Source organism: Gossypium raimondii, chromosome 1 (assembly GCF_025698545.1).
Source record: "Gossypium raimondii isolate GPD5lz chromosome 1, ASM2569854v1, whole genome shotgun sequence".
NCBI lineage: Eukaryota > Viridiplantae > Streptophyta > Magnoliopsida > Malvales > Malvaceae > Gossypium > Gossypium raimondii.
Window position 1 is genome coordinate 37,784,523 of NC_068565.1, and position 23,742 is coordinate 37,808,264.

The 23,742-nt window shown below is 31.0% G+C and overlaps 1 protein-coding gene across 5 annotated transcripts; it reads left to right on the forward strand.

Annotated features, from left to right (window-relative positions):
- The first annotated feature begins 7,310 nt into the window (after window positions 1-7,310).
- On the forward strand, window positions 7,311-11,967 carry LOC105785749 (squamosa promoter-binding-like protein 2). 5 transcript variants are annotated; one of them, XM_012611897.2, is made up of 7 exons: window positions 7,324-7,444; window positions 8,036-8,062; window positions 8,774-8,937; window positions 9,119-9,871; window positions 10,073-10,209; window positions 10,465-10,731; window positions 11,490-11,967. In XM_012611897.2, exons 4-7 carry the CDS (start codon window positions 9,171-9,173, stop codon window positions 11,816-11,818), a joined length of 1,434 nt encoding a protein of 477 aa, XP_012467351.1. In that variant the 5' UTR covers window positions 7,324-7,444; window positions 8,036-8,062; window positions 8,774-8,937; window positions 9,119-9,170; the 3' UTR covers window positions 11,819-11,967. The 5 variants fall into 5 exon arrangements, with proteins under 5 accessions (XP_012467350.1, XP_012467351.1, XP_012467354.1 ...); XM_012611896.2 differs by lacking the exon at window positions 8,036-8,062 and having other exon boundaries at window positions 7,311-7,444; XM_012611899.2 differs by lacking the exons at window positions 7,324-7,444; window positions 8,036-8,062 and adding an exon at window positions 8,140-8,534.
- The last annotated feature ends 11,775 nt before the right edge of the window (window positions 11,968-23,742 follow it).

Below are 23,742 nucleotides of genomic sequence, written 5' to 3' on the forward strand. Positions count from 1 at the left end.
GAGTGTATAAAACCCTTCAGAAATCATGGCCTTTTATAGGCATGGAGAGTTGGAATTTTGGAAAAAAATATCCACAAAATTAATTTGATTTAAAAATTTTATTCAAGCAGATTTTGTCTGTTGAGGAAAATAAATATATTAGCCCAATTGGTTTGATTTTGAATATTTCTCATAGCCCACGTCGTACAACTATGCCTCAACCACTTCAGGTTTGAACTTGCACCCCCTCCCTGTGCACAAGACAAGATTACAAACTTAATCATTCAATTACTTTTTAGGAGAGTTCACATATATAAACACATCTCACACTTGGTATCTAACCAATATGAGATCTAAGCCTTTACTTTTCTTCAACAATATTTCTAAGTAGCTTACTTTGAGCATCAATTTCTCATTCATCACTCAACCATTTTGAGCATATGATATACCGTTGTAAAGGTCTCATGAAGTAGAAAACAAAACCATAATTTTATGATTCAATTCTTCACCTTTACCTATTGAGAATATGCCTCAAAATTCTCATAAAAGTAAATTTTCCAACACATCATATATATATGAATATTACACGAATCTCATCTCGAAAATTTTTCCAAGTATTACTGAAAAACTCAATTTACCTTAAAAAATTAAATTGGTAATACACTATTTTACTCTTTTTCTCGTATTATTACGAGGGAATAACACTAAATTTATAGTTGTTAACCTTTTAGCAAGACATTTTTTTACCTCATGTTTTTTTTTAATCAAAATGACTTTCATTTGAGATTTGTACCTTCAGCTGACAATTTATTTTTAATCTAATAGACCTTCACTTGAGATTTGTATCTTCAACACTAAATCTATTGCTTAAATGTAGATAAGCCACCCTTCAGCTGATGACCTGACTCCCTTGGGGGAATCCCCAGATTCAAAACAGTCGAGGAAGATGAACCGTGGTCACCATTAACCAAATGAATGTAGCCCAATGCAAAAGCACAATTCCACTATCTTCAAAATTACATGTAGACACGTGCCTGTGAACATCGGTAACCCTACAACTAGAATATCCAATGTTTGAACAAACAAGTTCCCTAAGATTAAATAATTGCAGTCAAAATCCTAGCACTTGTGATGCAACCAAAGATTCACCCCTTACCTTAGACACAGGTCATTGTATGTTACTCACACTTGTCTTGCAACCATGTCAGCCTTATCTTGCCCACCTTCTAAAGAGATAAAGGTTTTCCTTCGGGTGGGGTCTTCGAAGAGATTCAAAATAGAGCCACTCTTTAATGTCTTGTATCTTATACAATGCTTTAATGAAATTAGTTATGCTACATTTCTCATCACTTGGTTTTGTGGTGACCTCATAACCCATCTAAATTAGAGGCAAAAGCACAAAGCAAGTAAATAGCCATAACTGGTAAAAGCCAGTCATATGTAACAGAAGCCACAACCATGCAAAATGAAAGTACAATTCCAAATGCATATGAACTTTAAAGTCACCAATGGATCTTCTAATCCGCCACTTTTTGGTCTTCTTCTCGCTAATCATTGTGAATCATAATCAGATAATACTAAACCCAACTCTTCTACTATTAATGAGGTAATGGCCGGAACATGGAATCATCCACAAGCTTGGCACAAAAAGACGTTAAATATTTTCTTTGTTTGACAATTCAACACTTGGAAGAACAATTTATATGACAGATTGATTGTGTGTAGTACGATGTTAAACCACCATCAATATCAACAAAAATGTTATAGCATAAGTAACGGCTTACTTCGTTCCAAGCCAAGGTAACGGTGACATGTTCTCTTATGGATAACCGAGATCAAGAGTGAAAACTGTTAATATTTGAAGGCAGCCACTGTTCCCATGGCAGTATATCACATAGGGTAGAGGTTTTCCTTCAAGACTAACCAGGGTGATACGAGTCACAAATCTTGCAGCCAAAGCGCATTGGATCTCCCTTACGAGCATCAACGAACCAATTTCGGTAGAAGATGGAATACAAGCCCAAGTTCTTGAAGGCAAGGCCCAATAAGATTATTCCAAGCCCAAACAAGAAGACAAACCATACTTACTTGAAAATCAAGCCAAATTGTCAAAGTGGCCCAATTTGTAAAATTTTATTTTTTAAAATACTTAGTTTAAATTTTTATGTAGATATTCTGTCCAAGAGGCCCAATTAAAAGCCCTTGGCCAAATTTCCATTTAAATATTAAAATAATTAGGAGTTTTTTTATTTTTAGTTTTCTAATTAGATTAGGAAAACACTTGAGATGCCTATATAAAGGCTTGGCCGGCCACCTTGTTATTCACTTCTCAAATATATTAAAAATTTCAGATTTGTTTAAGTGCAGAATTCTCCTTGAGTTTTTCTCCAAGAATTCTCTCTTGAGTTTTCTTTAGAAGTTGTTTTAACAATCTTTTGATTGTGGGAGCCATCTTCAGCCTTCTTATTGCCATTGATATTCCTTCTGAGGCGATTAGAGCCGTTTGAAGGGAGTTGTGATATCTTCGGGATTTCAAGGCTTCTTAGGACTTATCTTTTAATTTCTTGTTGTCAATTTTTTTCTTTTAAATTCGCTTGTGTCGATTTTATTTAATCACTTTTTGGTGTTCTTGTTGCGTTTGAGCGCTCCAAAGCATTCCAAATCTGATTCGCCTCTTCTTTACTAAAGATCGGATCGCCCCTTTTGTTCTTGGCAGCAAAATTCGTTCAAAATCCATAAATTCCTTGTTCTTGCCTATTTCTTCTTTTCAGATTTGGGTTGTTTTGATTCTTTGGAATTTTGGGAAATTTAACTTGTTGTTTGTGTCTTTCTTTCGATTCGATGATTGGAGTATTCTTTGGGGGTTCAATTACATGTTCTTGATTCCCCAAGAACCTTTATTAACACTTATTCCTATTCTCAATTTGATTCTTTGTTGGTTTGAGGATTTTTATTTCAGATCTGGAAATTCAAAGTTCTAATCTTTTAATTTCTATTTCGTTTCAGATTTGTTTGTTTAGAGCCTCGTAGGAGTTTTCTCGTGACTTGGCAACTCGATCTTGGTCCGCGCGCAACCCCCTATCATTTGGTATCAGATTTCGGGCGTTTTGGGTGTTCTTGGTTGATTTCTAAACTGATCTCTATTTTTTAAACTATAAACAGCAGTTTTACTCAGAAAATTTTTTCAAAAAAAATTCATTTGAGTGGGTAAACGTTGTCCGATTGATCTAAAATTTTACATACATATTTTTGGCACTATTATTGAATATAAAAAAATATTTTCCGCAAAAAAGTCAGTCGAAAAAGTCAAAAAATTGAAAAATACAAAATCCAATAAAAATTTAAAAAAAGATTCAGCGGGTTGATTTTGATGCCCAAACTTTCCAGATAAAAAATTCAATATTTAAGGACATTCTAGATTTAATTTTGTGGTTTTTGGAGATCGGGAACACCTCGAACGAAGTTGTCAAGTTACTCCGCAGTTTTTCGGGTATTTCTGGTTTCAGCAATTTTTATTGATTCTTAGCTGTAGGTTTTCATTTGTTTGCCTTTATTCTCCCTTTACACTATCTAACACTTTATTGTTTCTTGTGTTATTAGGATTTTTAAAGTGTGCACAATTCTTCCTCGGTGCGACACAAATCAGTTGGTGTCACGTCAGTTTTTTGGCATCCTAGTGCAAATTAGGATTCTTTGATAGTTCGGTTCATACACTTTCTAATTGGTTGATATAGACTCTACTAAAGAACTCACAAGACTGAATTCTACCTCATTGAGAATTTGATTTTTCTTTTTGAGTGATTAACGGTGAGGTTTGCTAACTTTCTTTTTGAGTGATTGAGTGTTTATTTTGCAGGTTTTTGAAAATGTCTAAGGTTGGTCAAGGTGAGAATGATGTCCATAACAAATTGAAAATGATCCAACAACAGTTAGACAAATGGACTGCCATACTTCGAACATTGAGTGCTACTATCAATGAGATGCGAGTGGAGAAAATAGCCCAACGAGGACAACTTAATTCAAGTGAAAGGGCAGAAATGAGAGTGCCAAGAAGGCGAACATCCAACGAATATTCGAGAAGAGATTCATATCATGACTCCTATTCAACGAGGAATTCAAGACGATGCAAAGCAAGTTTCGAGAGTGAAGTTTTTCAAGGGGATCATTGTTCATATGCAAGTCATTCTGTACATACCCAACGAGAGTCTTTTCGTTCTGATTCATTTGTAACATCTCTATCTTGTAATGAAAGAAAGACAGAAAAAGAAATCAAAAAAGAAAAAGAGAATGAAAAAGAGAAAAAAGAGATTGAGAGTGGAAAGGAATGTGATACAGACAAGAAAATTGAAAAAGAAATTGAAGAAACAAAAGAAAAAGACGAGGAAAGAGTAGTGAGGAATGTTTCCACTAACCAAGATATGAATTTTTCTTGTGTTGCTACTTTTTAGGTTCCCGAAATACCGAAAGATAACTTTCAACTTCAATACCTTTCCGATGAAAGACGCTTTCATACGATTAACATAGGCAAGGTTGAAGATGAAATCACACTACATGAGCCCGAAGGTAAGCGAGGTAAGGAAATTTTAGCAACAGAGTCCCGTGCAGATTTGAAAATTATTGGTGACTTAGTTCTTAAAAGATCCCTTCATTTTGATCCGATTAATTGTTATTCTTCGATTGTGGTTGATAAAGTCATTACGAAAGGAAGTGTGAGTTGTTATTCTCTTAATTTGCCTTGTGTAAAATCCTCGAATTTGTGCAAATCTGTTTTGGCAAATACTTTCTATTGTTTTGATACTTGGTTTTTGAATAAGGTAACGAAATTTGCCAAGTTTGTTTTCAATTTATATTCGTACCTTAAACAATTTCTGTGGTTATACATAAAATTTGAGTTCCATTTGACAAAGGTTAACTCAACAACGGAGCTTCGACTACACTATGCCCCCGATGAGCGAAGGTTTGTATTCAATGAAAAAGGTAAAATCGACCCTTATTCTTCTGCTTATAAAGGTAAGATGCTTGAAACTTTTGAAACACCTTTGTACTCCTCGGATAGTGACAAAGATCGTGTTGATGATTTAATTTTTGTAAAACACTTAGATTGAAACGTGCTTGACTATCCTATTTTATTTCTTGATGATCTATCTGTTTTAATGGTTGATAAAAAGATTATTGTTTTTGATGCATGTGTGAGTGAATCTATAGTCCGTCGATTAATGCATGATATGATTGTGCAACTCTATGAACCGTGTGAACCTTTTCAAATACCTACTTGTGACGATTACGTTTACCATTTGATTTATTACTCGTAATTTATTCATGGTTTGTGGAAACAGTTTGAGATGATTACTCGCAATTTATTCAATGTGGCTGAATTATCTTCATTTGATTTTCAGATTCGAGGATGAATCTTTTTGAGGAAGGGGGAATGATACGAGTCACAAAGGCCTTAGGATGCGTACACGAAAGAAAGAGAAAATCAAGATTCACTTTCTTGTTTTCAAGAAAATTAAGAAACCGAATCTTGGCCCAATCTTACTGTTTGGAGCGATTTCAAGAATCAAGAAAATCAAGATTTCAAATCTTGAAAATCTTGGTCCAAGAAACCAAATCTTGCAGCCAAAGCGCATTGGATCTCCGTTACGAGCATCAACGAACCAATTTCGGTAGAAGATGGAATACAAGCCCAAGTTCTTGAAGGCAACCAATAAGATGATTCCAAGCCCAAACAAGAAGACAAACCATACTTATTTGAAAATCAGGCCAAATTGTCAAAGTGGCCCAATTTGCAAAGTTTTATTTTTTTAAATACTTAGTTTAAATTTTTATGTAGATATTCAGTCCAAGAGGCCCAATTAAAAGCCCTTGGCTGAATTTCCATTTAAATATTAAAATAATTAAGAGTTTTTTTATTTTTAGTTTTCTAATTAGATTAGGAAAACACTTGAGAGGCCTATATAAAGGCTTGGCCGGCCACCTTGTTATTCACTTCTCAAATATATTAAAATTTGATTTGTTTAAGTGCGGAATTCTCCTTAAGTTTTTCTCCAAGAATTCTCTCTTGAGTTTTCTTTAGAAGTTGTTTTAACAATCTTTTGATTGTGGGAGCCATCTTTAGCCTTCTTCTTGCCATTGATATTCCTTTGGAGGGCAGATTAGAGCCGTTTGAAGGGAGTTGTGATATCTTTCGGGATTTCAAGGCTTCTTAGGACTTATCTTTTAATTTCTTCTTGTCAATTTTTTTCTTTTAAATTCGCTTGTGTCGATTTTATTTAATCACTTTGTTTGTTTGTTCTTGTTGCGTTTGAGCGCTCCAAAGCATTCCAAATCTGATTCGCCTCTTCTTTACTAAAGATCGGATCGCCCTTTGTTCTTGGCAACAAAATTCGTTCAAAAATCCCTAAATTCCTTGTTCTTGCCGATTTCTTCTTTTCAGATTTGGGTTGTTTTGATTGCTAGAATTTTGGGGAAATTTAACTTGCTGTTTGTGTCTTTCTTTTCAGATTCGGCAAATTGGAGTATTCTTTGGGGTTCAATTACATGTTCTTGATTCCCTAAGAATCTTTATTAACACTTATTCCTATTCTCAATTTGATTCTTTGCTAGTTTGGGGATTTTTATTTCAGATCTGGAAATTCAAAGTTTTAATCTTTTAATTTCTGTTTCGTTTCAGATCTGTTCGTTTAAAGCCTCGTAGGAGTTTTCTCGTGACTTAGCAACTCGATCTTGGTCTGCGCGCAACCCTCTATCACAGGGGTATGTAGTGACTACATTGGAGAACATCGTCCCTATTGTTTTTAACCTCTCCGCTAACATTTTCCTTCCAACAAGGAGAACCTATCGCCCTGCCTGTGCTGATTCATAGAATTCGGAAAAGTTTTAGTGCTGCTGAGTTGAAATGATTAAGAAGGAGATGAAAAATCAATATGTCATGAGATTAATGAACTAAAATAGTCATTTTAATCCTATGAGAAGTTAGAGTTTCTAGAAGAAACCAAGCTGTGAAAGCCTTCTAAGTATGAGAATTAAGCTAGTGATAATGATTGCAGAAGGGAATTATTTTTTAAATAATTAAAATTGAGTTAAAAAAAGTGGGTAATATTAATATTTTTATATATTTTAAAAATTGATTGATTTTAATACTTAATTAATTAATTTCACAATCAATCTTTATCTTGCCGTCGTTTCCAATCACGCTGTCGTTGAAGCTGTCATCGTCGAGTTGACTCGTCATAGCCGAGTCAAGTGAATCGGTTGAAAATTCTTTTCTGGCTCGCTACCAACACTATTAAGTACTTCTTACCGCCACGTGTCCTTATTTTTAATTACTACACGGAAAGGAAAGAAAATGCTTTCGTCCCAAAAGGCGAAGGTATTTTTTTCCGCTTTAGTCTGCCATTGTTTTTTCCTCTATTTTCAGTCTCCGAGTCAGACTCAGCTGAGGGCGATCGTAAGTAACTCACCAGTAAGTTTCTTCTCTTTCTTTTTTAAAAGATTAATAAAGAGAGTGATAATGAGGAACTAGAATTTCTAAAAATGGAGAAACATCTTGTTTTTGCGCCTCAGATTGATACATTAGTTTCTTCATACCTTCTATTATTATATCAATTATTTGAACTTTAGAAAAGGTAATATGAAAAGAAAATTATATATGCATTTTCAAAAACAATAAATTCGTTATTGTTACTTTCCTTTTGGTATCTTGTTTTCTGGGAAAGTGAAGGAAAACGACTACGTTTTCTTTATATATACAGTTTTCCTTTTGTTTTCCACTTTATATTTCTGGCTGAAATTTATTTACTATAAAATGAATAAAGATGTGATGGGTGATAGCTGGTAAGGAGCAGATACTTTCTAAAATTTATTTTCTGTCATGATTTCTATAAAAGAAATTAGTTTACTTATTTCTGTTTCTGTTTCAGTGCGGAACTAATAACTTCTGTATGTAAAATAAATTTACGACTTATGAGTATAATTTCATTTCTTGAAATGATTCTCTTTTGATGCATTTCTTGTATTTGACTTTTTTGTTGATTGCTTCTTATATTTTCTGTAGGGGTAAGAACTAAGAAGAGGTTGCTGGGTACCTTTCTTTTTCCCTTCTTAAGGCTATAACTTTTGATTTATGGTAGATTAGGGTTTAATTCAATATTTTTTTTTCAAGTATTCATCGGTCTCTTGTGGGTCTCAGTCAGGGACCTACTTTGTGGGATTGCCCGGATAATTGAATTATTGAAGTGAATTATTGAAGATGTGAAATTTTTTAGAGTACGGTAACATCAGCGAAGTTTAATCGTCAGATTTTTTTTTTCTTTTACCCCTTGAAAACTGTTACTGCTTCCTATAATAATTGGTGATAGAGAGCCGATTGTTAATGGTGCAAAAACCTGGTAACTAGTTTCCGATGGGTTGATAGATAAGGGTAAACTCCTCTAGGATTTTGGTCCAAGTGTTGCAAGTTTAGGGAGCGCTTTGATACACACACTTATTTACTTGGGACTGAAGTGAAACTTTTTATCCGGATGGTGTAGACTTACTGATTACAAGAGTGAACAGTGAGATCCTTTGGAATTATGCTATTAACATGTCATTGTCTGCAGAATGAAAGGAGGAGAAAAGCTGTACCACTTTTCTTGCTCCGAATTTTTAGACCTAATCTATGATTTTTTTTGCATCCTTGCTTAAGTTATCTGTTTTATAAAGATGGAAATTGATATCTGCGTAAAAACTTGCTTGGATTGAAAATTGGTTGCTAGTTTAGTTCAACCTCTCTGATATTTGTTGCGTTTTTCAGTGAAGCATATTTGAAGTGTCATCAGCAAATGCTTTTAGCGAAAAAATTGGGGAAGGGGTGAACGAACTACTGTTATGTTAAAGTGGATTGACATTTTTCTAAGTTGCACTCCTCTAGATCTGAAAAACAGAGATGATTGGACTCTGATGCTGTTGGATGTATAGGTAAAATTTGTTCTTTACATAACAGAATGATTTTGCATATTTTTGGTTTTGCATGCTCTGTATCCATATGGAGTCCACGAATGGTTTCCTTCATGTATAGTTGAATTTAGCATAATTGAATCTTCTTTGCCCGGTTTATTTCCTTTATAAATTGAACAAGCGTCAAAGGTTATACTTTCAGGATCTGGTGACAGGTTGCTTCTGTTTTATATGAAGACTGTGCTTAGTGTTCTATGAGTTCTATCTCTCCGATGGATTGGAATGCCAAAACGCCTTTGCAATGGGACTGGGAAAACTTGATGATGTTAAATGCAACACCCGCTGAAATTCCAAGGAAGCTCAGACCTGAAGAGTGGGATATTGATGGAGAGGGAGGAATGAACTCAGGGTCTTTCTATTCTTCTGGTGCTGCTGGAGGTAGTGGTGGTTCTGGCTCAGATTTGGGCCTTGCTTCTTTGTCTAAAAGTTCAAAATCGGCATCTATTAATTCTTCTTCTATGGGGGAGGTAAAAATGACCAAATTTACTTCGGAAGCCTTTGAAGCTATCCCAGATGATATTAGCAACCAGAACGAAGCTTTCAGGGCTGAGCTGGCTGGTACTTCCCCAACACTTGAGGCTTCAGTTGGCTCTGGTGAGCCATTGCTCAGTTTAAAGCTTGGTAAACAGACATACTTTGAGGATGTTTCTGGAGGAAGCAATACTAAGAATTTGTCTTATTCTTCCACTTCTGGACAATCTCCTGCCCAAGCAAAGAGATCTAAACCCAATTGTCAGGGCATACATGTTCCGCGTTGCCAAGTTGAAGACTGTAACTTTGACCTCTCCTCAGCGAAGGATTACCATCGGAAACACAGAATTTGTGAAAGTCATTCAAAGAGTCCAAAGGTCATTGTACGTGGTCAGGAACGCCGGTTCTGCCAACAGTGTAGCAAGTAAACTTTTTTCTTTATTCTGATGATTTTTACATTGGAAGTTGATTGTATCCAAGAATATTTTCTTTATTGATTGGGTATTTGCATGGTGATGTTTTACTTATCTTAGTATCAAACAGTAGTAGGTATTTGATTCCTTATTGTTGGGCTTGTGAACTGTTGATGAATGTTAAAATCATAATTATGTTAATGCTGTCAAAGGTTCCATGGCCTGTCGGAGTTTGATGAAAAGAAGAGAAGTTGTCGCCGGCGCCTTTCTGACCACAATGCAAGACGCCGCAAACCACAGACAGAAGCATTCCACTTCAGTGGTACAAGATTTTCATCTTCACCAAATGGTATCAGTTTCAGACATAGATTTGATGTTTTTTATGCATATAATTTTGTTGTATGTTACTTGTCCTTCAAGATATTATGCAAGTGACTTAATTCATGCTTACTGAGTAGTTGCTTGATTTTATTCTATAACATCTTATACTCAAATAGTTTGGATCACCTTACTTCATTGGATGCTATGTTTCTATTATAATTACTGTCCCAGCTTTCAAGTATATGTGTTAAGGCTTTATAAGTTTTGCCTCTACTTGTTGCAGATGGGAAGCAACAGATGAGTTTCATCTGGAATAAAGTGCCATTTCTTCATAATGCTAGACCCAATGAAATTTTTACATGGGAAGGCACATTTGATTCCAAGTCCTCTCAAATGAAAGGTTATACGCCTACAAAAGTTGGAAATGTTAATGGACAGCCAAACCTCCCTGGCAATCAGCTTTTGAATTCCATCACAATGCGATGTCATGATTCCAATGGATTCCTGCCCTCCAAGGGCAAGCAAAGTATAGATGACATTCTCAACCAAAGTTTGGTTTGTTTATCTTACTAAGAAACAAGATTTATGATATGCATTTTGATTTTGATTAATGACGTATGTTATCTTCTAGTGCTAGTTTAACACAAATTGTTTTTAAATGAACTTATATATGGAGTAAAATAAATGCCCCAAGAATGTTCCCTTAAGATAAAAACATGATCAGAATCATGAGTGGATGAGCGTGAGGCCAAAGAGGTGAGAATCTTGATGTGCCACTAATTTTGCTAGGTCTCTACCTTTGAAAATTGTTTTCTCCCAAGTTAGGATAATAAATATTCAATTCTTCATCAAAAAGTAAAGAAATAACGTGCCTACTTATTTCATAAAGCTTTTGCTGTGACATGTGAAAGTGAAGGTTCTTTTTGTTTGGATAAACAGATTTAGGACAATGATTTTTCGACTTTTAGATCCTTATGCTACAAGTCCTTTCCTGAACACTTTTGGATAGCGTCTAGGTAGTTAGCAATAGATGTTTGATGATGAAACGGTTTCCTATGGAATGATCAATGTACATTAAGTGACATGCTGCCCTCAATGGGACATGGAGTAATGCTAATTGAGGGATTGGAGTTTTTTGCCGAAATATGATGTACATATGTGACAGAATGTTGAATAATTAACTTTCAGCAGAGGTACATGTTGGATGGGAGATGAGTGATGGTTCTGAAGGCCTTTAATGGTTGTTAAAATGATGCTCTCCTTATGGAACTGATATACAAGCTTAACAAATTTGGTCAAATTTTGTAGGTGTAGAAGAATCCAGAGTTGATTCAAACATGGCTACGACGCAAGATCTTCATCGTGCTCTCTCTCTTCTGTCAAACGAATCCTGGGTTTCTTGTGAGCCAAAACACGGTTCAATTGCATACCCCGTGCATGTTAACCCTAGTACCAGTATGTCTCAGCCAGCAATGAATGCAATTTCACGAGGATTTCCAAGTGCCTTATCTGAAAACTGGCAGATGGAACAGCAGACAACTGAATCTCAAGTGCATAATAGTGATGGTGACAACCATTTCCAAGAGTTCCAGCTGCTCAAGGCTCCCTATTATAGTGGCTTTTATTCCAATCAATGAGCTGAATGAGTGCGCTCAATTCAGCCAATTTGAAATTTGTGATCCCACACTCAAAGCTTAAACAATGTTTTGTTTTGGTAGGAACTCTCGGATATTCCAGTTTGCTGTTTTTCTTTTTCTAAAAAAGAATTTTTCATTTACTTTTACAACTTTGTTTCAATTTTTTTTTTTTGGTATAAATGTTGACTTTTTCAAGTGTCCATCAGGCGTATATGTGTCTGCGCTTAGGTAGTTTTGGTTTTGAAAAAGAAAAATTTATTATATTTTACAATAATCGAGTTTTTAAACTTCATTGAAATTGATTCTTCAAAATAAAATATATATATTCCGACTTGTATGGAGAAATGAACGTAGTGCAAAATCCCTTTGGAGAGAACTGCATTTCATCCCTTGTCCTTAAAGACAATTTTGTTATTTATCTACACTGCATCCACTCTTTCAATGATGGAAAAAAAAATTCGTGTTAATCAAGTTGATATGTCTTATTTTATCCTTGATTTAAAATTTTTCCAAATCGAGTCGAGTGAAATAAAATTCGAGTCGAATCGAGTAAAATTGTTCGAGTTAAATTAGACATATTAAATTAAAATCTTGTTACAAGATAATTAATTTCATGTTAGACTACATAAATTTGAAATATTTTATAACTTTTTCAAAGAAAACAATAAAAAGATACTTTAGTATGATAAACATGAACCATTATTTAGGTCCCAAAATTTTAATTTTAACTTTCTTTATATATTTTTAGATTTTTTTTTGAAATCTTTACAATTTTTTTAAAATATAAATTTTGGAATTTTAAAAGTTATTTGAATTTTTTTGTAATTTTTGTTGAGAGAGACTAATTGGCTCATTTTTAAACTTGACAGGAACCAAAAGGATATATACACTAATATATTATTCGAGTTATTTGAATTATAAAAGTTAACTCGATTCGAACTCGAAACTCAAATTGCTTATTCGAGTTTACTCAAATAATTCAAATAACTCGATTCGGTTATTTCGAAATTCAATTTTTCTTTTGATTTTTTAAATCAAATCGAATTTTACTCACCGTTAAATAATGCTTGTAACCATCATCTTTTCCGTTTCAATTTTTTGGAATTATGTAAGATCTATTCATATAAAGAGTAACACGAATATTTTAGGAAACTTGTTTTAGGCTTTCAAAATATTTTCTATTTTAGTTATATTTAAAAGGTTAAATTACACAACTGTAAAAAAATTCTCACGCATTTAAAATAAAAATTAATTTAAGTATTCACATTAAAAATGGTCACTCTCCTTAAAAATTCTAAGAAGAAACCTAACATGATGTTTTTAACACAGAGATCAATTATTGAATACCACATAGCACAATTTACCATGTCGTAAGTGTTGCATACTAATTAAAGGACTAAAATATAATTTGCCCCAATATTAATTATTAATCAAATTAAAAGAAAAAACAATAATTAAAAAGTTGAAAAAACCTTCTTCCTCACCTTGCAAACTGTCATACAATTAGAAAAAAGAGAACTTATAGACATCCTAACAACAACATGCAGCTTTCTATCAGCTTCGTTTCTAGTTGAGTAAGGTCCAAAAACCAGCTGCCTCGGTCTCCACGCATAGCAGAGCCTTCATCGGAGACCGATTCTAAGGTCCTCGGAGGCTCCCCTTGATTACTAGGACCGACTTCATCCATAACTATCCCCCGCAAAGAATCAACGTTTTCTAACCCCAAAATTTATTATTACCCTCAATAACTCCATTAAAGAAGAAACCACTCAAAACACCATAATAACTCCATTAAAGAAGAAACAACTCAAAACACCATCAATCGGATTGTAGTTTCCAAGTCAAGATTGAAACTTTGGTTACTTTTCAAAGAACCATTCAGCTAACTCAAATCCCATTCTTTTTTTATATTGATTCTAAGAAGAATCAGAAATAAAATGTTTTGGTAATTTATAACAATTATTTTATAAAACAAAAACCCCAAATAAAATGTATATATTATTCAAGTCAAGATTGAAACTTTAGGTATTTTATAACAAAATGTTTATTTTTTCAAATTTGAGGAGGAAGATGAGGTTTAGATTTTACCACTTTTTTGAACTATTTAATTATTGTTTTCTTTTATTTTGCTTAATAATTAGTATTGGATAAATTATGTTTAGTCCTTTAAAATAGTATGCAATACTTTTGACGTGGTAAGTGCGCATGTTAAAAAATTGTTATGTAGATTTTTGTTAGCGTGTTTAATAGGAGTAACTAAAATGAATGAACTGTATAACGTGAGTGTCTAAATTATAATTTAGAATTTTTTATAATTGCGTGACTATCTACATAGTTCACCCTATTTAAAATTGGTCTGTTTTTAAATATAATTTCTTGAGTTTTTTACCCAAATAATACAAAAAAATTTAAAAAAACCAAAATAGTACAAGCATTTTATTATGTACCAAAATGGTACAAACAGTAGTGGAGGGACTGCCACAGGCGGCACTAATGGTGCCAGTGGCAGAGGCGGCACCAAAGGTGCCACTGCCACAAGCGGCACCCCCCATTTATTCGTATTTTTCTTATTTTTGGATTTTTTTATAAAAATAAAATATCGATAAAATATGTTTATGAAAAAATAAAATACGAAAAGAAATAAAAAACGAAAATAGTATATTTACTGAAAGTAATGAAATCCGAAAAAAAAAAAGAAAAATACGAACAAAGGGTCAAAACAAGGTTTTCACTAAATTTATATAAAAAACACACTAAAATAATATATTTCAAACATTATGTACTAAAATAATATAAAATATGAAAATACGAAAATAATATATTTTTGAAAGTAATAAAATCCAAAAATAAGAAATGTATTAATTTAGTGTATTAATTTAGTGTATTAATTTTTATATTATTTTATATAGGCGGCACCCCCTTTGTTTCTATTTTTCTTATTTTCGATTTTATTACTTTCAAAAATATAATATCTTCGTATTTTATTATTTTATATTATTTTATTACATAAAGTTTGAAATGTATTAATTTAGTGTGTTTTTATATAAATTTAGTAAAAACCCTTATTTTGACCATTTGTTCGTATTTTTCTTATTTTCAGATTTTATTACTTTCAAAAATATATTATTTTATATTTTATTATTTTATATTATTTTAGTACATAATGTTTGAAATGTATTATTTTAGTGTGTTTTTATGTAAATTTAGTAAAAACCCTTACTTTGGCCCTTTGTTCGTATTTTTCTTATTTTCAGATTTTATTATTTTCAAAAATATATTATTTTCGTATTTTATTATTTTATATTATTTTAGTACATAAATTTTGAAATGTATTATTTTTGTGTGTTTTTTATAAAAATTTAGTAAAAACCTTATTTTGGCACTTTGTTCGTATTTTTCTTTTTTCGGATTTTATTACTTTCAAAAATATACTATTTTCGTATTTTATTATTTTATATTATTTTAGTACATAATGTTTGAAATGTATTAATTTAGTGTGTTTTTTATATAAATTTAGTAAAAAACCCTTATTTTGACCATTTGTTCGTATTTTTCTTATTTTCGAATTTTATTACTTTCAAAAAATATACTATTTTTGTATTTTATTATTTTATATTATTTTAGTACATAATATTTGAAATGTATTATTTTAGTGTGTTTTTATATAAATTTAGTGAAAACCCTTATTTTAGCCCTTTGTTCGTATTTTTCTTTTTTTGAATTTTATTACTTTCAAGAAATATACTATTTTCATTTTTTTATTTCTTTTCGTATTTTATTTTTCATAAACATATTTTTTGGTATTTTATTTTTAAAACTATTTTATTAAAAAATCCAAAAATAAAAAATACGAATAAAGGGGGGGTAATTTACCAATAAAAGCCCTTTTTTTTCAAAATTTACCGAAATGGGCCAACTATTTAATTATTTACCGGAATAGTCCATTTTCCGCGAAATCGCGTCCACGCCAACATGATGTCGTGGTACGCCAGCCAGAATGCGTCCACGTCAGCGTGACTTGCTGACGTGGATGGAAATCGTGCCCTAGAGGATGCGATTTGCTGACGTGGCATGAACAGTTTATGTTTTTTAGCTTGAAAAACTTTGAAAGGCCATAACTTTTGGCTCGGTTGTCCGATTGAGACGATTTTTTTTATTTTGAATAACTTTTCGAGATCTACGCGCTGACAAACTGCTTAGAGATGAATAGGGACTAATTTGTAAAGTATAATTTGTTAGTTACGATATAGGGACTAAAGTGTAATTATTTCAAAATTAGCATGAAATTTTTGTATTTAAGAATATTTGAATGTTATGGAAGGATGAAATTGAATTTGAATTGAAAAACGAAGCTTAGATTTGAAAATATGACTATTTAGGTTTTAGGGACTAAATTGAATAAAATCAAAAATTTTAGGGAACTTCTCAAAAGTGGAATGAGCTAACTTATACCTATAACAGGATGATATAAGACAATTCTGTAAAAAAAGATCCGGTGTTTACTTCAAATAAATAAAGAAAATAATGATTTGAATGTTTCAAAATTCAATTTTAAACCGAAAAAATCAAAATTTAGGGGAAAAAAAGGATCTTTTTCGACAGAAACTACGGCAAACCGCCTTCGGCATTTGTCAGCGCGTAGATCTCGAAAATTGATTCGAAATAAAAAAAAATCGTCTCAATCGGACAACCGAGCGAAAAGTTATGGCCTTTCAAAGTTTTCCAAGCTTAAAAACATAAACTGTTCATCCACGTCAGCAAATCGCGTCCTCGTAGGCGCGATTTGTGTCCACGTAAGCAAATTGCGCTGACGTGGACGCGATGTCTTGACATCGCACTCGACATCGCTACGACGTGGACGCGATTTCGCGAAAATGGCCCATTCCGGTAAATAATCAAAAAATCGGCCCATTTCGGTAAATTTTGAAAAAAACGGCTTTTATTGGTAAATTACCCTAAAGGGGGGTGCCGCCTGTGGCAGTGGCACCTTTGGTGCCGCCTCTGCCACTGGCACCATTGGTGTCGCCTGTGGCAATCCCTCCACTATTGTTTGTACCATTTTGGTACATAATAAAATGCTTGTAATATTTTGGTATTTTTTTAATTTTTTTTGTATTATTTAGGTAAAAAACCCTAATTTCTTCAATAGTAATAATTAAGTTTTAAATAATAAACATATTTAAATATTATACATATGTGTATTAAATAAATTACATTTAAGTAATAAAATAATAGATAAACAATGAGGATACATGTTTTGGAGCAGTGTGTGTATAAATTTAGCCTTCGTACAAATCTTTATGCATGGGTCTTCTTAAATTTAAACATTGTATGTACATTTATGTAATCATTTTATAATATCATACTTATAAATATTTATATCAATTACTTTTATACATAACTTATTTAATATCAATAGAAGTGTGTATAAATTAAATATTTGAATAATCACCCTAAATATAATATTAAATTGCAAAATTGAATACAATTACATATCATATATATACACAAAACTTAAACCTAATTACAAAAAAGATAATCATTATTTGAATTATTTTAACATTGTAGTGTCTAAATTTTATATTTTATATTTTATATAATGTTTTAATTTATTTAAGCATTATTTTGGTTGACATTAAATAAATTTTTAATATAAAACTTACTATTAATTTTTAACTTAAATTTTATATAAATTTATTTATTTTGTAATTTATACATGTTATTAGTACAAACAGACATTTAATACTATTTGAATCTTACACCATGTTTAGTTGGGTGTAATTGCCCCACTCAATCCTTTGTTTGGTTCAGTATATTGGCCTAATACGACTCTATTACATTACGGACGTAATCCCCAAATCTACCTATTTCTATTTCCTTCCTTTTGGTCAGTTTAGGTCCTGCTTTAGTTTTATGCCCTGTTTTAACCTCTCAATTCACGCTTCTGTTTTACCTAAAATCCACCGTCTTCTGTTTCTTCCTTCTAGCTTTCTTCTCCACTCTCCTCGCCGTCTTCTCCTTCTCTTTTTTACCTCTCTTTGGCGTCACAACTGGACTTAGAACACCGATCAGAAAGCAGCCTCCATCTCACGTTTTCCGTTCCTCTCCATCAGTGAAACTGTGTTGTGTCCATTGGAACCGGTAAGGAAGATACAACTTTATTATTATTATTGAACATACATATCTCAGGATTCTTTTGTGTTTAAGCTGTCTTGCAATGACAAATTTTGCAGTGGCATATATGTTCGATGATTCGATGTCTGAATTTCCATGCAAAAAGAAAATATTTTTGTTTGCTAAGATATCGACAAAAAAAAATGGGGTTTCTGCAGATTTGCTCTCTCTCTAATATTTTTTCAACAAGTTAAGTTAACTAAATATAGAAATTGAGTTTTGTCCACGCAGAAAACCTACTAATATTGTGGATTGGGTTCTGCAAGTTATTAACTTTGACTTATAATTTGTTTTTGTTTGAAGTTATGGAATTTTAATGGATTGTTTTCTAACCTTGCGATGACCACATTTTGTTTTAGAAGGGGTTTCTGTTTGAAATTAAAATGAGAAACTGGATTTGGGTATTTCGATTTTTATCACATCATGTTAACTTTGAAGTTTTCTTTTTCTATTTTCTTTTTGATTTCTGTAATTTGCTAAATTGTGGATTTGATTGTTTGGCTGTAATGTGGTTTAGCAGAAGATTCACAATTGGTTTCTCTAGAATGTTTTGATCTATCATTTACTGGTATAGAAGAGTTGCCAATGGAGTTGAAATCCTGGACAAAGCTAAAAATGTTGGACTTGAGTTGTACGGACAATCTCAGAAAAATCCCACAACATTTGATATGTAGTTTTTCAAAGTTGCAAATATTCAGAATGTGATTCAGAATGTATCTGATAGATTATCCTAACGAAGACAATGTTTTAAAAAGGGGTAATGAAAAACTTATAGCTTGGAAGGTTTGTAACATTTGAATATATTAAGGATACAGATAAAAAACATGTTTTGTTTAGAAAGATTCCTAAGCTTTAACTTGTTTCGATGTTGCACCGAAGCACTAAAACTTAGTGATTTTAGAGAATCCAATGTGTTCAATGTTTTATGCTTAGAAAATTTGGAACGTCTAAAGAAAAAAGGGTTGCTTTCTGTCGCAATGATGAGTCTCTGTCTCGCCAATGATTTTGAAATGCTGAGCAATGCAATAAAGTTCAAATCATGGTGAACAATTGTTGATTGTTCTAGTAATAAGTTATCCGTAACACACCGGTATGTAGATAGATGAGATATGACTGGTTATGCTAGACTGGATCAATGCAATTATGATATATGTCCTGTTTTTACTTTTTACACTCAATTTGCAGGCTAACTAGTTACTGAAATGTATGATAAGTCTGTCATAATTCTTGTTGGGTTGCAATATGATGAGCATCAATTAATTTACAATCACTTGCATGGATCGTGAAGTTGACATGTCTGAAATGATGGCATGCTGAAAGTTTTACAGTAATTAGTTTCTTTTGTGACAGGAGAGTGAAGCTGCTATCTTTAGAAGGATGCTCGCTGTTGACAACTGAAGGTCTGGAAGCGGTGATTCTTTCATGGCAGGACCTTGAAAATCTTATAGTGGTATCATGCAAGAACATAAATGAAAGCGACATATCTCCTGCACTTGCAACTTTGTTCTCCATTCTGAAAGAGTTGTTTCTTCAGCTGCATTTGGATCCTGCTAGTAGCAATACTTTGCCTACAAGTGGTAATGGGTCCATCACTCAAAGCATGAAAGTCACTAATAGCCAACATGGGAAGGTATGTACCGAGTTTGAGTAGATGATTATATATGTATATATATAGTATTGGTTAAGTTGCTCTATGATATTGTTAGTGGTGCTCTCTGTTCTTCTAACTGGCATGTTGTGGCAGCAGCTTTTTATGATTGTTTCATCATATAAAAGCAATTTTTAAACTTTTGAACATAGGGATTAAGCACTTGGCAGAATCAAAGTGATACTTTGACTAAGCATTTTTTTTGCACAATAGTTAGTTTATCAATGCTTACTTGGCCTTCTTTTTTACTTTTTAACTTTAGTAAGTATTTGTCTTAGATTTATCCTGTATCAATGGAACAATGCTTGCATGTCCATGTTTTATCCTTTAGAAGAAAAGGGTGGTTTAGGCTAACTTTGTTTGGGAAATATGCCATGATTATTTTCATAATGTTAATCTCTTGATGGTATCCATATTTCAAGGATCTTTTAGAGGCTTAGTTACTCTTTTATCTATTTTAACTTTCAGAAATCGTTGGTCATGCGCATAAGGATAGCTTACAAGATAAACAACAAAGATGTTGTAGAAGAGGGGCAAGTCAGCAATTTCCCTCGCTATTTGTGAGGATGATTGATCCAGAGATGCGGAAGATATTCACGTACCACCTTTCCTTTTTCTTTTAACTCTCAGAAACTTCATCTCACAACTTGTAGTGAGATAGACTGGTAATGCAATCTTTTTGTTTCAAATCTTGTAACCGTGGGGGAACATAAGATTTTGTTGGGGTTTGTGTTGTGTTGATTCTTCAAAATTTTTCTCATCTTAGGTGATTTTATGTATATTATCATCTTCATTATTATTTCACTTGTCATCCAAGTATTAGTGTGTTTTTTGTTTTGGTCATTCAATTCTAAAATTTTTAATTTTGCCACCAATGTTATTCACATTGAATTTTTGTTGTCACTCTTCTGTCGAATTGTGTTTTTTTTTTTGCATAATAATAAAATTAGCCCTCAACATTTACGTATTTTATCAATTTGGTTACGGTTCTTGTTAAAGGGAGGTTGGTCTCGAATCTTTAACGAAAGATATTATCTCGTTCAGGGGTTTTTATCTCCCTTAGGGAGTACTTTAGTTGATGTAGATACGACTTGTAAGTTTATAGAAGAGGTATCAATATTTGTTAGAAATTATGAAAAATGCATTTGTTAGGAATTAAACCATCAACCATTGGCATCACTTGCTAGCCTAGCTTCCATGGTTGTCATTTTTTTCCTCTTCATTTCTTTGCTTATTTCTTCAATTTCTTCCAAAATTTGCACCAATGTTGAGATTTTGTTAAAATCTTCATGTAAGCAATTTCTTAAGCTCATTTTCTCCATAAATTTCATCACTACAACCTAAGGTTTATGAAGCTTTTGTGAGAGAAGACAAACTAGTGTGAGAAAGCTTCAACAATAGTAAAAAATGGTTTACTACACCTCCATTAGTTTAATATTTGTTGAGCAATGTCACGAAAAAGCTTAAAAAGTATATGTTAATATTGGATATTTTCTTATTATTGTATGAAAATGGGGAAATGTTGGTTCATATATTTAATAATAATTATTTTAAAATTATATTTTATAGTATTATATATTATGATTTTAGTAAATTCATATAAGAATATTTATTATTAAGAATTTTATTAAATTATATATTTTATTAAAATATATTTAATATATTTTATTAAATTATATTTAATAATAATTATTTTAAATTATATTTTATAGTATTATATATTATGATTTTAGTAAATTCATATATTTTATTAAATTATATATTTTATTAAATTATATTTAATAATAATTATGTTAAAATATGATTAAATTATTTATTAGTTATATTAATAATCTTATTAAAATTTAATAACAATAATCATCTACCTAAAAAAATTCTGCTAAGGGTATTCTAGTCATTTTAGTTTTTTCCTTATGTTATTACACATCTATTCCATTCAACCAAACACAAGAATACCATTATGCCTTTATTCCATTTCATTCAATCAAATAAAAGAATTACCTATTACGCCTCTATTCCATTACGCATCTATTCCATTACACCTCTATTCCATTACAGTGAACCAAACGTGCTGTTAGTGTTTTTTAAAATTTTACATGAAGATTATTCCTAACTTTTATTGTAAATAAAACTATGATTATAGTTTTAATCATAGTTTTGTCTCACATTAAATCATTTTGTTTAATATATGTTTATATTTTTATTAATGAAATATATTTTAATTAACACATGATTATTATGTGTAAAATAGTTTTAATACTATTTAAATTTCAATATTTTTCCCCAAAATTTATACATATATATTCAAAAATTACAAACATTATATTCTAAATAATATATATAGTAAATATATGCTTCGCACGATAAATAAAACTAATATCATATAAAGGAAGGCACGTAAGCATATATGGAAACATTAAGTTCTTGGAGTTCCAAAATATTTTCTTTTTAGTTATATTTAAAGTGGATCTCATTTTTAAAAATTTTAAATATGATTTTCTTTCTAAATTTAATTAGAATTTATTTACAATTTTTAATGATGTTGTATAATTACATTAATAAGAGATTTAAATATATCAACTTTAAATTCATAATTATATTTATTTTATTGATGATATATTAACGCATGAAATGACACGTCAATCGATAATGATAATTACATTTGCTTTATTAATAATATGTGAAATCATATATTAACATTATAATTACTTTTTAAAAAGGGATAAATCTCAAAACTATATTTGAACTATTGTTCAATGTGAAAATTCTATACATGAATTTTGATTTTGTGCATTTTATACATGAAATTTTGGTTTGATCTAATTCTTATAAATTATTAACACAATTATTGATATAACATCATTTTATGTTTATATACTACATATATAAATAATTATATTTATCCAATATAAAAATAAATTGATGTATTTATTTCTTTAAGGCTCCGTTTGTTTCACTGAAATGGCTTCCGGAAAATTATTTCTGGAAAATTACTTTTCTGAAAAAGCTAATATTTTCTAGTGTTTGGATGAATCTGTGTAAAATATTTTCTTTTGTTTGGCAGGTTCTTTAAAAATATTTCATAAAAGTAGTTTTCAATTAAACAAACATACATTTGATTTTTTTTTCATTGTTTAATTGAGTTTATTTTATATCTATAATTTTATATTTTACATTGTTTTTACATATATTAAAAATATTTTGTTAAATTTAGGTTCATTGCAACGATTATTTTTAGTTACATGACTACCAACTGAGTATTTTTTATTTAAAATGTGACATTAACAAAATTGACAAAAAAAATCAACAATGTCGTAGTTGGACTTGATTTTCAAATCTCGAAAGTAGAGGACTAAATTCTTGAAAATAAAAGTACGAAACTAAATTGCAAATTTGTGAAGAGTATATAAACTTATGACATATTTTAACATTTATACTACAAAACATTTATTATTAATATATTTATAATTGTAATAAATATTTAGTATTAAAATATTAATATTGATATTTAAAATTATTATTTTAAAATTTACTATTAAAATAAAATTTAAATATTAAATAATTTATTAAAATAATAAATTATATTAACTATATTAATAATTTATTATATGACTAAATATAAATAATTAAATACGTATATTTAATACTATTAAAATAATATTTTATATTAATATTTTAAATATTTAAATATTTTTAAAATAAAAAATTTATTATCAATATAATAAAATTAAACTTGATTTAAGTTAATTTTATATAAAAGTAAAATTATCTATTGAGGAGCTCTTTTCTGGAAAATGAATTATGCTTTTCAAAAGGGTAAGTCATTTTACAAGGAAAAAGGCTTATTTTCCGTTGACCTGTAAGTCATTTTACGTTGACCAAGCTGTTTTCTGTGAAATAAACATAGGAAAATGCAGAAAACATTTTCCGTAAAACCTTTTACATGTAAACAAACGGACCCTAAATGTGTATGATTAAATTAAAATTAAAGTTTCAACTATACATTTAAACCACAATTAGAGTTTCACGTGTATAATTACACCAAATTAAATTTTATGTATACAATTGCACATTAAATCAAAGTTCATGTATAATTTTGAGA